The 16,025-nt window shown below is 32.3% G+C and overlaps 1 protein-coding gene across 4 annotated transcripts in view; it reads right to left on the bottom strand.

The window, feature by feature from the left end:
- The window catches only part of LOC100374315 (3',5'-cyclic-AMP phosphodiesterase 4C-like), a 211,122-nt gene that overhangs the window by 15,085 nt on the left and 180,012 nt on the right, over positions 1–16,025 (bottom strand). Inside the window, exon 1 of one of the 4 annotated variants that reach the window (XM_085503445.1) lies at positions 12,927–13,162. The exons of the other annotated variants lie outside the window; for them this stretch is intronic. Coding sequence (XP_085359571.1) covers positions 12,927–13,045 — 119 coding nt within the window. The 5' untranslated portion in view covers positions 13,046–13,162. Of the gene's footprint in view, positions 1–12,926; positions 13,163–16,025 lie in introns of those variants that run through there. 4 annotated transcript variants of the gene reach the window in all.

Below are 16,025 nucleotides of genomic sequence, written 5' to 3'. Positions count from 1 at the left end.
ACATATACAATGTGTGTACAACTTCAGCATCTCACTTTAATTTTAATGAGAAATCTAAAAACTAATTTACGGTGCATGATAAGCTACTTGTATGTAACATTTAATCATTGGGTGTCTTCTTCGCTCATCGATTCAACTAAGCCTTATAACATGCAAGTGTGCAAACGCTGCATCTGTAAACTGCACAATGAAGCAACAAATGAACACTGAACATCTACATCTTTGTTGAACTATTACTGCATAAGATAAGATGTACAAGCCCTGTGAAGAACACTCCTGCGCTCCCTGGTAACCGACGGCAACTCAGGCAGCTCAACTTTGCCAGACTCTGACTATTTTCATCACTACCAGACAATTTGTTTGCAATGGAGAGAAAAAATAAATAAAATTTCATTGTATCTCCTTTTTGTAGTAAATTTGCATTTAAAAAAAAAATTTAATATTTGAAGCAATATAAATAAATTCTTCGCTCTTTATTTATGCAGAGATATAATTATTAATAACCTGTAATCACAGAATAAATTTTAGCATATTTTTTTACTCATATATATATACAGATAACAGACGATGTGTTATTATATTTGGCTTGGTAGAGAGAAATAAATAACTACATAGCCAGGATTGAATTAAATGGAAATTAATGTGTGCAGGTAAAAATGCCTACCATGAATAATTTATTACATACAACGCACACACTTAAATCGAGTATCCTCCCACTGATAAATCAGATATCTAACAATTTTTAAACAAATCCTCTCAAATAGTACTGTGTGAGACTCATTAAAACTTGGCAGTTTGAAAAATAAAATAAAATAAAATAAAATAAAATAAAATTTGTTTTTGTTTATACATAATTTTAAGACATTTTTATATTCTGTTGGGTATTGGAGACAACTTGTCGAATAAATCCGACGTCTCTGTCTGGATTACGTTGTATAAAACGATGAGCGTACAAGGAATCGTTAGTTATAGTAACACACTAGCGTGATCACGTTATAGACAGTTCACACGTTCCAACACAGGTCATTAAATTTAAATGGTTGATGTGCAACTTGAGAATTGCTGGCATTCTTCCTACCTCGCTCCAATTATACAACTGTTCATTACGATTAGCATCTTAGTATTAATTGAGCTGTTAAAAATAAAATGCAGTTTTACTAAATTTTCCATGATAATGTCATTTTCAGTAAGAGGTGGTAAAAATTTTAGAAGAAAAAAAAAACAAAACACATTTTTACTGGATTTTGTTTGGATTTTATTCGATCAGATTTTGGAGCAAAAAAAAGTATTTTACATGTACAATGATTGGATTATTAAGCTAAAAATATGTATTAAGGGAAGGGCCAAATATTGAGGGTGGGGGAGGGTAACTCTATGTGAGATACAGTGCATAGGAAGCATTCCTAATTCATCTGTATATTTGAAATCCTATTTTCTCCATATTAAACATAGTTGAACTCTAGTGACCTTGCCCTTTGTTATATAATATTATTCCCTTTATCATAGTTTGATTCAATATGAATATGCATGGTCATAATTAATTTTGAATACAAACAAGTTTTGGGGTTGAAACAACAGTGGGGAATCAGTCTACTGAATGTCCTTGATGGATATAAATATCTCACAAAAACATTGGTGCCTAATTTGTTTAATTATTTTAAGGGACATAATTTCCAGCTTTATTCAAAGTAATTCAGATATTTTAGTATAAAAAACAAATGCCTCATCTCAGAAAAAAAAGTGCTGCATTTAGACGCGAATAGATTCATAAAACATGCAAGAAAACAGAAAATCTTATTTTGTACAGGTGTCTGTCAAAAATAATAGTATTATAAAAGCTCTATCATTCTGTTCTAATAGCTGAAACAAATTCCTGTGAATTTTCATTTGGCAAATGAACTGTTTGTCAAATTACAGAATACATATTTTTTAGTACAATTTTCTTTTCAAAATGTGGATGCAACGTTTGTATTTTTATGTATTGTTTTTGATTTGATAACTTTGATATTTCCACTGAGATCAGTGACCTTTGAATGTGTATCACCAGTGATCAGTCAAGTAGAAACAGTCAAAATATTTTATCAGATTTTCTCAATTTTTGCATGATATTTTCATACAGGACATCTGTTGTTTAAACTCAGGGAAGACTTTATACTGATGAAATAGGTGACCAAGTTTGATGAAGGTTGGAATAGAATTAGTAAAGTTATTGTGCACACAATAACAATTATTAACGACGATGACAACGACAACGCCAGACAGAAATTTTTCCCTTTATATACCTTGCCCTTCCATCTTTGATAGTTTTTCTCTTAGAAGACATACATATGTACGACTTTCCCGCTGATGAAGAGATTTTTTTTTCATGACATTGTACGGTACTTGTTTGCAGTTATATTTTTTTAATTTCAACTTAAATATACTGGTATGGGTAATTATCAAATAATAGACCTATATAAGAGAAAAACAATGGCAATAACAATAACCATAGCAACCAATACACCACTCTCACTTAATTAACATTGCTGACATGGCAATGATTAGACAAAATATGAATAAAAAAAAAATTATTAAGCAACAATCACATTCCCCATCCTGGAACTAAGACACTTTCAAATATTAAGATGTTTTTTTTAACACAGCTTAATCCCTGGTATATATCCTTTATATACAAATTAAACTCGTCAAGTTCAAAACCTGGTCATCAAGGCAGTGATTCAAAATATTCTGTAATCTATCTGTGGACATGAACTTGTTAGATATCAAGTCACTGATTAAAACCTCAAGGTCACACATGGTCACATAAAATGGTCAAGACACTGCCAAGATTACCTATCATATACATTTCCCATAGAGTAATAAACTTGTATATATCTGTGAATTCTATAGATACACAATGGGTATGTACAGTTGCACATAATTCTCCAGACAAAATCACAAATCACATTTTTTTTTAAGCACTGTTAACAAACAGAAATTACTCAACTGTGATTACTGCATACGGTACTCTAATATCAGGAAATTTCATTTTTTAAATGTTAAAGTATGCACATAAAATAGTAATATTGGATTTATAATAAAATTGAAGTTAAACATCTATGATGATGTGATTGTGTCGAGTATTCACCATCTACATAACCACTCCTAGCATCGATTCATAGTAATAACAACCTTAATCTGACGACTGTGAAATACTTAATTTTAGCTAGAATCAATTTTCACTGATATTTTTAGGTGTTTTGTATGGAATTTATTTTCACTGATTTTTGGCGAGTTGAATGTAAAATATAGGAAAAATAGTATATTTGCTGGATTTTATTTTCACTGAATCATTACTTCAGCGAAAATAGCGAAGATTAATTCCAAGTGAAAATAAAGTATTTTACAGTAATTAAAGTGCTACCCTATTCCAGTCTGTACAATTAGAAGTGTCTTATAAGAGTGAAATTTCTCATATTAGTTATGTTTAAAAAATATTATTAAATTTTGTTTTGAGTAAATTAAATGAGCAAATTTTTTCATCAAATTTCATACATTTATCCACAGATATATGTGATTCTTAAACAACCTATTATCTTGATTTCGACTGGAAAAATATGGAGATTTATGATTTCCTGTACACACATTATATCAACACGTTTCCTGTCCTGGAATTGACATTTTGTAACCACCTATTAAAAGAGGCGCAGCGTCTGACCCACATTTAAACAGGGGACACAAGAAAACACAAGATATAAATGTCAGTGTTGCATGTCAGTCCACTGAAAGGTAGTTTTTTTTCAGAGAATAATGCTGCAATTATGTTCAGCGGTATGTGATCTGCAATGAAGCATGAACGCAGCAAAGCTGACTGTGTTGACGCACCGCTGGTGTTTTACATGCATACAATTGGATTTGAGAATAAAAGCAGGTCCCTTCAGAAGCTATGTACATATGTATATACATAACACACACAGCCAGACAAAAATAAAACAACAACTGACCGAAACGTTGGCTTTCGAACTTCAGGAATGGGAATGCTTGCTCCCCTTCTCGGCGACGATGACATCACGACTGGACGAGCCAAATCCATGAGTTCATAAATACAATATATTTCAGTCAGTGTTGTGAATTAACCTCAAGAGAGCTTGATTAAAAAGCCATCATGTGTACGTACAGCAAAGACCTTTGCCCAGCTGGCGAATACTCATGACACAGTGGGCTGAGATGCATATGTAATATGCTCGGAGAAGCAATGAATGACCTCATCTGCCAACTCAGTGCAGTTGTCATGGCAACTGTTTGAAATTAAATTCCACAGTTCTCCCACAATTGGCTATGTGTTTACATACATTAAAGGTCTATGTAGGCTGAGTTCATGGAGCTACGAACTTAATATTACTTCATACAACGTTTATTTTTTTTTCAAAATAGCCAATTGCAATATCCTGTTGAAGCATGCAACCATAGTGTTCACTTTATTAAGGATTCCATGTAGAGTCATGTCTATTACAATTTTCTATTAGTTTATACACATGTATCCCTTTTTGACCAAAATTGTGCACCTTTATAAGTATTAATAATCCTTCTTTAATTTTGAGCCACATGGATCGAATTTCCCAATGGCTACAGGTTTGAATTACAATGTTTAAACAAATGAAAGACAAATTACGCATTTTTTGAGTGTGAAAAAAGCAATTTAGAGTTCAAAGGTTAATGAACATAATCTACAGGTGATATATAAAAATATCCATTATGAATATTTATTTATCCTCAGAGATTTTTTTTACATATAGAAAAAAAAAAGAAATTTTCACTACATTAATTTGATAAGTATTGGTTATGGAAATTAGCAAAATGATGGTAACTTGTGATAAATAGGCAAATTATAAAGCACTACAGTTTTCACATAATATTCAAATTAATATTCCATGCATTGTATATTCACCTAGCTCATTATCGAAGGGTTCACGTCCATAACGCTTACTCAATATCGGTCACCGCCATGCGATGTTATCGTAATATACTATGCCCAGTGAAGGATTGTGAGATGTTACTACTGGCAAATACAAATTGTAATATGGTTTCCTAGCGTCATAATCTGACTGGTGTAAATTACCGGAACGGTCATTTTATGGGTTACCGACAACCGAACAGTTGATAACTTTAATGATAAGCAACATAATTCATCACCGTAAAAATGACCACAAGAAGAATTATGGGTATTGATCAAAGATTAAAACATAGATGTTATTCAGAAATATTAAAATTTGCATATTTTCCAATACATTGAAATATTATTTTTTTTGATTTTGGTTGTACTCCCATCAAAATAATAGGAATTGGCATTGGCAGACCATCTTGATAACATTTTCAAACTTTCAAAAGAGAATATCTGGATCAATCTTTCCCATTAATAGTTTTAAAAATTATCTGGATTCCCCGAGGAACATCTTGAACACATTTGCCTCCAAGCGATAATTGTTATGTCGTGAAAGAAAGACCCCTTCAAAATCTCCTCTGACGTTGACTACCTGATTCTATTATAGTACCTGCTGCCTTATTTGGTGCAAGTCAATGCATGGTAACCATGACAACTAACAAACTTTCTGACATCAGCAATGGTTAAAGCTATATATAGTATCATGTTGTTTTCTTTGAATGATGTTTTTGAATGAAACCTATTTTTTTTATCTTGATGAAAAAACGCTGTTACCTTAATAGAACCACAATACCATATTTCCTCTATTAGAAGCACACCTCCAATAGAAGCACATGGATAGATTACCATATTTCCTCTATTAGAAGCACACTTCCAATAGAACAACATGAATAGATTACCATATTCCCTCTATTAGAAGCCCACCTCCAATAGAACAACATGGATATATTACAATACTTCCTTTATTAGAAGCACACCTCCAATAGAACCACATGAATAGATTACCATATTTCCTCTATTAGAAGCACACCACCAATAAAACCACATGGATAGATTACCATATTTTCTCTATTAGAAGCACACCTCCAATAGAAGCACATGAATAGATTACCATATTTCCTCTATTAGAAGCACACCTCCAATAGAAGCACATGAATAGATTACCATATTTCCTCTATTAGAAGCATACCACCAATAAAACCACATGGATAGATTACCATATTTTCTCTATTAGAAGCACACCTCCAATAGAACCACATGAATAGATTACCATATTTCCTCTATTAGAAGCACACCTCCAATAGAAGCACATGAATAGATTACCATATTTCCTCTATTAGAAGCACACCTCCAATAGAACCACATGAATAGATTACCATATTTCCTCTATTAGAAGCATACCACCAATAAAACCACATGGATAGATTACCATATTTTCTCTATTAGAAGCACACCTCCAATAGAACCACATGAATAGATTACCATATTTCCTCTATTAGAAGCACACCTCCAATAGAAGCACATGAATAGATTACCATATTTCCTCTATTAGAAGCACACCTCCAATAGAACCACATGGATAGATTACCATACTTCCTCCATTAGAAGCACACCTCCAATAGAAGCACATGAATAGATTACCATATTTCCTCTATTAGAAGCACACCTCCAATAGAACCACATGAATAGATTACTATACTTCCTCTATTAGAAGCACAACTCCAATAGAACCACATGGATGGATTACCATATTTCCTCTATTAGAAGCACACCTCCAATAGAAGCACATGAATAGATTACCATATTTTCTCTATTAGAAGCACAACTCCAATAGAACCACATGGATGGATTACCATATTTTCTCTATTAGAAGCACACCTCCAATAGAACCACATGGATAGATTACCATATTTCCTCTATTAGAAGCACAACTCCAATAGAACCACATGGATGGATTACCATATTTCCTCTATTAGAAGCACACTTCCAATAGAACAACATGAATAGATTACTATACTTCCTCTATTAGAAGCACAACTCCAATAGAACCACATGGATGGATTACCATATTTCCTCTATTAGAAGCACACTTCCAATAGAACAACATGAATAGATTACTATACTTCCTCTATTAGAAGCACAACTCCAATAGAACCACATGAATAGATTACCATATTTCCTCTATTAGAAGCACACCTCCAATAGAACCACATGAATAGATTACTATACTTCCTCTATTAGAAGCACAACTCCAATAGAACCACATGAATAGATTACCATATTTCCTCTATTAGAAGCACACCTCCAATAGAACCACATGGATAGATTACTATATTTCCTCTATTAGAAGCACACTTCCAATAGAAGCACATGGATAGATTACCATATTTCCTCTATTAGAAGCACACCTCCAATAGAACCACATGGATAGATTACTATATTTCCTCTATTAGAAGCACAACTCCAATAGAACCACATGGATGGATTACCATATTTCCTCTATTAGAAGCACACTTCCAATAGAACAACATGAATAGATTACTATACTTCCTCTATTAGAAGCACAACTCCAATAGAACCACATGAATAGATTACCATATTTCCTCTATTAGAAGCACACCTCCAATAGAACCACATGGATAGATTACTATATTTCCTCTATTAGAAGCACAACTCCAATAGAACCACATGGATGGATTACCATATTTCCTCTATTAGAAGCACACTTCCAATAGAACAACATGAATAGATTACTATACTTCCTCTATTAGAAGCACAACTCCAATAGAACCACATGAATAGATTACCATATTTCCTCTATTAGAAGCACACTTCCAATAGAACAACATGAATAGATTACTATACTTCCTCTATTAGAAGCACAACTCCAATAGAACCACATGAATAGATTACCATATTTCCTCTATTAGAAGCACACTTCCAATAGAACAACATGAATAGATTACTATACTTCCTCTATTAGAAGCACAACTCCAATAGAACCACATGAATAGATTACTATATTTCCTCTATTAGAAGCACACTTCCAATAGAACAACATGAATAGATTACTATACTTCCTCTATTAGAAGCACAACTCCAATAGAACCACATGAATAGATTACCATATTTCCTCTATTAGAAGCACACTTCCAATAGAACAACATGAATAGATTACTATACTTCCTCTATTAGAAGCACAACTCCAATAGAACCACATGAATAGATTACCATATTTCCTCTATTAGAAGCACACCTCCAATAGAACCACATGGATAGATTACTATATTTCCTCTATTAGAAGCACAACTCCAATAGAACCACATGGATGGATTACCATATTTCCTCTATTAGAAGCACACTTCCAATAGAACAACATGAATAGATTACTATACTTCCTCTATTAGAAGCACAACTCCAATAGAACCACATGGATGGATTACCATATTTCCTCTATTAGAAGCACACTTCCAATAGAACAACATGAATAGATTACTATACTTCCTCTATTAGAAGCACAACTCCAATAGAACCACATGAATAGATTACCATATTTCCTCTATTAGAAGCACACCTCCAATAGAACCACATGAATAGATTACTATACTTCCTCTATTAGAAGCACACCTCCAATAGAACCACATGGATGGATTACCATATTTCCTCTATTAGAAGCACACTTCCAATAGAACAACATGAAGAGATTACTATACTTCCTCTATTAGAAGCACAACTCCAATAGAACCACATGGATGGATTACCATATTTCCTCTATTAGAAGCACACTTCCAATAGAAGCATATGGATAGATTACCATATTTCCTCTATTAGAAGCACAACTCCAATAGAAGCAAATGGATAGATTACCATATTTTTGTCCTCAAATCTTTTAATTTTTTAGCCCATTCTAGCTCATAAATACAGTCAATTGAACACATTTAAATTAAATATGATATTGTATGCAAAATTCACATATATTAAGAATGTTGTTTATACTAAGTAATGTAAACTTTTTTTGTTTTTGCAAGAAACAACTAGTTTTTTTAATTTCTTGAGTCTACTACAAATATTTGCAGCCGCAATCTTTAAGGCATCACCCAGTCACCTTGGCTATTACAAAATTTCGTTCCAGAATGCGGTCAAATTGTCATATCAAAAAAATTGACAGCAACATAAAGTACCAGTAAATAGTTTACAGTAATTCTCAGTTTGGGATGACCTCGCAGAGAACCTTCTAGTAACTATGACATCAGCATTACCATAGTAACATGACCCGTCAACAGATAAGAACACCATTTTGTTTCATGGTCACCGATTTTAACAGTTTCAAGAGTGAGATGAGAGGTCAATGTTTCTAAAATGAAATAGAGTGTAATCTGGTATGGTATAAATTCACATACATGTACAATGTGACAGCAAACTGCCATCACCCCCCCAATACATGTAATCTTAATTTTCCTAACCCTAGGATCAACCAACAAATCTCATTCTTAATACCTCGTAAATTACAAAAAAAGTAATTATCAATAATTAATTAATATTTGCATTAATATCTGATCAATATAAATGATTTAAACAAAAAACTAATCAAGTCTAAGGGACACACCAATGCCCGGTGTATAAATTTAATTAAAATAAATGATTCTGGAAATATATCAGGAAATTATCAATATTTGGCAATTTTTATGAAAGGTAGGTAATTAACATGTATGGATTTCAAGCAAACATTAGTCAGGTCTATATACTCAATATGCCACCACGTCACTTTTCCAATAGAACAGATGAAAACGCACAACAAAGTGAACAAAAAAATGACAAAAGTGATACAACAAACAATTAACTGATCACAAATCTGTACCTAAATAAGTTTTCTTGATTTTCACTGAGGCTTCCAATATGTATGAAAACATGATAAGAGAATTTGTTCATTTGTTCTGATTTTCACATTTAAACACTTCTTTATTTAAAAGAAAACAAATTACTAGCCATATTGGTAATTCCATTATTTATTGGGTGAAATCAGACAAACTCTTGATACAATGTTGAAAACATACAAACAATATGATTGTTTTGTTTTTTTTATTTTCAACGTGATAAGAATTTATAACAACTTCAGCTAGTGTAGAATACTTGAGACCAAATCACGATTATAGGATAAAGTACTGGATACAACAACATTTCCTTCATTTCTTTCATTCCCAATGTCTTTAGATTATCGCAAGATTGAGTGAATGAAACTTAAAAACAAGCAGCCTATCGGCTGAGATAGCTCCGCTGTTAGCAATGCACATTTCAATTAAAGAACAGAAGATATCATTAGAAAATGAACAATATGTATAGTATCAAGCAATGGGACTTTTGGTTTTTAACAAGAAGTCGAAAATATCACTTTTTACCAAAAATTACAAAAATATTCACCAAAATTAGAGAATTAAAGATATCATTACAAAATGAACAAATCTGAGAGAGGTCCACATGTAGTACCTATATATGTAATATCAAAGCAATTGCGGTTTTTAACCAGAAGTCGAAAATATCACTTTTTACCAAAAATGACAAAAATATTCACCAAAATTAGAGAATTAAAGATATCATTACAAAATGAACAAATCTGAGAGGTCCACATGTAGTACCTATATATGTAATATCAAAGCAATTGCGGTTTTTAACCAGAAGTCGAAAATATCACTTTTTACCAAAAATGACAAAAATATTCACCAAAATTAAAGAATTAAAGATATCATTACAAAATGAACAAATCTGAGAGAGGTCCACATGTAGTACCTATATATGTAATATCAAAGCAATTGCGGTTTTTAACCAGAAGTCGAAAATATCACTTTTTACCAAAAATGACAAAAATATTCACCAAAATTAGAGAATTGAAGATATCAACATGAAATGAACAAACCTAAGAGAGGTCTACCCAAGGTACATATACACCAAGTATCAAAGCATTCAGGCTTGTAGTTTTCAAGAAGAAGTCGAAAAAGTAAAACATTGACACGGACGACGACGGACAATCACTCATATGATAAGCTCCGCTCGACAAAGTCGACAGCGGAGCTAAAAAAGCGTGGTATAGTTACAAACTTGCTCGTTATCCAAAAACTAGATCATCTGCTCAAAAACTAAGCCTTCAATGGTGCAATTGTTTAAATTACTTTTTCTGTGAATTAGAGAGCGGAATGAATCATAGTAATCTTTTATTACATTTTTAGAGAAAGAACATTTCTATCATATGAACACCTAAAAATCTGCCAAGAAGAGATGACCTGAATTTAGTTTCAAATCGAGTGAGATTTAAAAAGTCTTCTTTAATATCAAAGGGTTAGTGGAGATAACTAATCATTTCTACTCACTGTCTCTGAATTCTTTTCAAATAAAAGCTTACCCCACTCGACTCTGATCACATGAACCTTGATTTGAAATGAATTGTTTCGATAAGACTGCTGGTACATTCACAGTATACATCACCATGGTAACACCATGTCACATATGCAAAGGTGTGGGTGTGAGGATTGGCAGCATTTGAGGTGAGATACTAAAACTGACTTTCAGTGAACACATTTTTTTTATATGTGGTAGGAAATCTGGTAGACATCATTCGGAAGCTATCTCATTTCACAGCTCAATCGTATTTACGTCATAGCTGACCACAAAGGTCAAAAGAGACAAAATACTGAAAGCGGCCATATTGTTTTGTGGTTGAAGTTTTTGACATATAACCTGACAGTCATAATTTCAGTTTTTATTTGATGTATACATCCATTAAATAAACCTATTCTTTTTTGAGTTTTTCTGAACTAAAAAAAAAATTCCCATTTCGTTTTTATCTACACTAAAGATGTTTGAACATGTTGTTAATGAAAGAGAACACATCAAAAATTGTCTCGTGTGACAAAACCGAAAAGTGACGTCAACAGAAGATACCAGCATGTTTACTAGGACAGTCTATAATTATTCTCATTGAAAAAAAAATGTAATAATGAATCACGATTTGTATTTTCGTTACTATAGTGACAAACACTCTTTGTCATTTTAATGGGTAATACTTTGTGTTATCTTCAATGAAATAGTCTTTCTGTTTGTTTCTGAACAAGACGTAACTTGTGGTCTAAGCCTTCAATCACCAAAATCTAAATAAACATTTGAATCTACAGAAAAGTATATGTTTCAGTTCACTGTTTCAATTTGACTGAATTTCAGATAAATTAGAAACAAGAAAACCATATCAATTAAAAACAGATCAGGATGACCAGCACATAAGGAAGACATCTTTTGAAAATAGGGTTTTGTTAAAAATTTTGTTACAAATTAGTAGATAAAATTAACATTTTTGTATGAACATTCTAAACAAAGTTAACAATAAATTTGATGTATGCTTGTTTAGATTAATTTTTTTTTTAACTTCATGTTAGCTAGTGGGATAAGTGTAAATAAATTCAACTATAGTAATTTATGGCTTAATGCAACAACTTTTTTGATGATATTCACAACCATTTATTTGTTTTTCTGAACTCAAATCAAATGACATATTTTTTCTTATCTACTCTATGTAATTAATGAAAAAAGATATATCTAAAAGTGTCTTATTTGATATTAAATACAATTACATCAGATGAGTGACAGCAACAGAAGAACATTGGATGAAATATACTAGCATATTCACTGAAACGTTTAGAATCACTAGCGCATAAGGAAAACAAAACAATGCAAAATATTTGACAACCATAAACATATCTTTAGTTAGTTAGAAGTTAGCTATGAAGATTTTCAATAAAATATCAAAAACTAAATGTTTTAGTACAAACAGCTTGCCCAAAGTTAACAATAAATTTGATGTACTTGGGTTCAGTTGTTGTACCGATATCAGCGATTCGTACGTTTATTATTATGTTAACATACTCTATAATTATTAATGATACGTGGGCTACGTGTAACTAAACTCAATATAGTTCATAGTGTAACTATACGAAACTAACAACTTAAGAAACTGACTTACCTAAAAACATCTGACAACATAGATGGAATATCATACTCTGAGTAAAAATAGCGACCGTTCATTTTACAAATATCGTCATACATGTCCCAAAGTAAATCCGTAATCTTAAACTCCTCCATCAAAATTTACCAAAACGATTTTAAAAAAAAATACACTGATGATGATGATGTCTGTCACATTTACACTACATGTATGAACCAGTTTGTGACGAACGAACGACTCAACACGCATGGGAGCCAGCCGATTGCAAAATGTTGGTTGACATAGTAAAAAAGAAACGTGACAAATACAACTTTTAAACACGTCACAGCTGTACTAGGTCGAAGGTCACTATTGAGAAATCCCACCTACTCTCTGACAGAAATCTAAATGGGATGTTCTATTATTACATGGGGAAGTTAAGCCATAAAATTGGGATGTTATTTTGATGTTAAATTATAACACCCTGCAGTCTTAAACTAAAGTCATATTATACACAATAACAAAAACTCATCCAGTTATTATCTGAGATATAATATTAAATAATAAAACATAACCACTCACTTCACCACCAAATTATGTTGAGGATAGAGAACATTATTCTGGTGACTGAACAATCAGAAGAATAATTTAAAATTGATATTAAGTAAAACTGTGAAAAGTCAAGTCTTATAAATATAGGGGTGGAATGGGGTGGGGTGGGGCATGGTGGTTGGGAGTGTCGTTCGAATCCCCCCTCCATATATTCTGGGCTGTTCAATTTAACATTTAATTAAATGTAATCATACCTATTTAATTATATATAAACACTATAAAAAAACATGTACTAAAACACTATTAAAAGCAACTTTACTGGGAGTGCTAAATTTTAAAGACAGGACTCTACTCGACATTAAGCCAACTAGTCAAGACAATACTAGACATTGAATTTTGGTAAGTAAAGTATTAATAAAAATTTAAATATGTTAATAGTTTTTTTTTATTACACTCTTATCCAAAGTGTGGCGTAATCAGAATAATGTTTCCTGTCGTGTAAAGGCATTTATCGTTAAGTTACCTCAATGAGACACGGGACAATGTACCAACACTGAATTCACTATAACAATAAAGGCAGCAGTGTAAAGATAAGCATACATGTTTTCAGAAATAATGTACTTAAACACTCAAGGAGTACAAACTGTATTCTCATCAAGTCTGAGAGATCGTGACCTTGTTGTTTATTCACTAGGGAGTCACTCCTGTATCCCACTATGTACCCACTAGGTGTGCTTGGTAAGGTAAGCAAACACAATCACTCTATGACGTCAATAACGATATGGACAATTAAATTACCAGAGGAAGGTGTATCATCAACAATTTTTTGTTACATTTCATTTTCATTTCACATTTAACGACAGGGAAAATTGATGGTAAACTAAGCAGGGGTAGACAGAGAGAGAAGATGCTTGACAGTATGACGTCATGGTTACAGAAGGAAAGCCAACACAAATGATATCATGTACTTAGATCTGTGATAGATGGAGATCCATGATATAGCCAACGCTATGCAGCATGGCACAAAATGAATGTGAATAATCATGGGAAGTTGCTTCCACATGTAAATTTCTAATGACTCCTATATTGATCTCAAAGTTTTCTTTCTTACTTAGGTTACCCGACTCATGAATTGGACCTTGAACAAAAGGGTGTAAATATGTGGATGAAATGAAATGAATACAAGACCAGAAGTCAGGATATGACCAACCATCAACAAGAACTCAAAGTCAATGTCAAGTTGAAGGTTAATTGATAGTACACTGTGGTGACTAAACAAAACAGTCCTAATGGCGATGAATCAGTCTCAAAACATCAGGTGACAACATGGGTGGGACTTAAAAGAAAAGTCCATCTTTCGTTATCATGTAAATGTGAGGGAGAAATTTTTTTTTTTTTTTAGAAATTTCAGTGACGTAATGTAGTACTACTTTCAAACATATTTTGTATACCTTACAATCTGTGATGATGTTTATCGTTATGTCGGAAATATAGTACCGGGGTATCACTAATCATCATATCTGCAATGACTTCTGAACACTGGACTTTGAGGGCGCTCCATATGGTTGGTGTTCTTTTAGCAATTATGCCCCACCCCTTTTGTGGAATGAACTTCCACTCTCCATTCATCAATAATCAATCTCAATGTTTTCAAGGGAAGTATGAAAACTCATCTGTTCAGAAGATAGTTCTTCATTTAAATCTGATTTTAATGGTAATGTTATTTTGAAAGTGAAACTTTTTTTTTTCTTTTTTCTTTTATAATACTGTTAATTTTTCTCTTAATTTGATTTGTATTCATGTTTCGTACAGCGATGTGTGATGCAGTGAACATCACTTAGGAAAATTTTTAATTTTTATTATTTCATTCAATAGAAAATTGTTAAACAACCATCAACCAGCATTGCACAGAAAAATATTTATTGCTCAGATCAGTGAGAATATAAATCGGATTAAGTTAATCTGATTCATCCCCATACATCCTATGATGTATTTTTAATTTTTGTTTTTTAAAAAAAAAAATCAAATTTGACAATATGAAAGAAATTATTGCTTTTGTTTTGAAAAGATGTAAAGTGAAGAAACATAGAGTTTTAAAAGAATTATGTAAATTACAACAATAGCAAAATTAAATAGCAAAATTTGTCATATAAAATGTTAAACCTTTGTCAATGGTTTTTAATTTCTTGTGCATAGATAACATTTTACAATAGAATAGAGAGCATACAAACTTGAAAACAAAAGTATATCAGAATGAAACTCTAGATGGCGATGTTTATCCTAAGGGTACATTTTACTATCAGACATGATTTACAATTCAAGGTTTCACTCCATTGCACATACAGTAAAGGAATTGATGTTTTAACAGTAAATAGGTAAATAAGACAGATGAGAGAGATAAATGCAGACAGTAGCTGTTACAAACACTCTGGAGAATACTTAATGAGACTAAATTGGAACCTTGTAAATCAGCCAGCCCCCAATAAAAATGTTGTCTTAGCCCCTAAACGAGGATAATTTAATCGATTTGATGAATGCACTCCCTCTCAAAGGCAGCCGACACAGATCTACTAAATTATGAAAATA

Source organism: Saccoglossus kowalevskii, chromosome 9 (genome assembly GCF_978046115.1).
Source record: "Saccoglossus kowalevskii chromosome 9, keSacKowa6.1, whole genome shotgun sequence".
Lineage (NCBI taxonomy): Eukaryota > Metazoa > Hemichordata > Enteropneusta > Harrimaniidae > Saccoglossus > Saccoglossus kowalevskii.
This window is presented reverse-complemented; position numbering and strand designations above follow the sequence as displayed.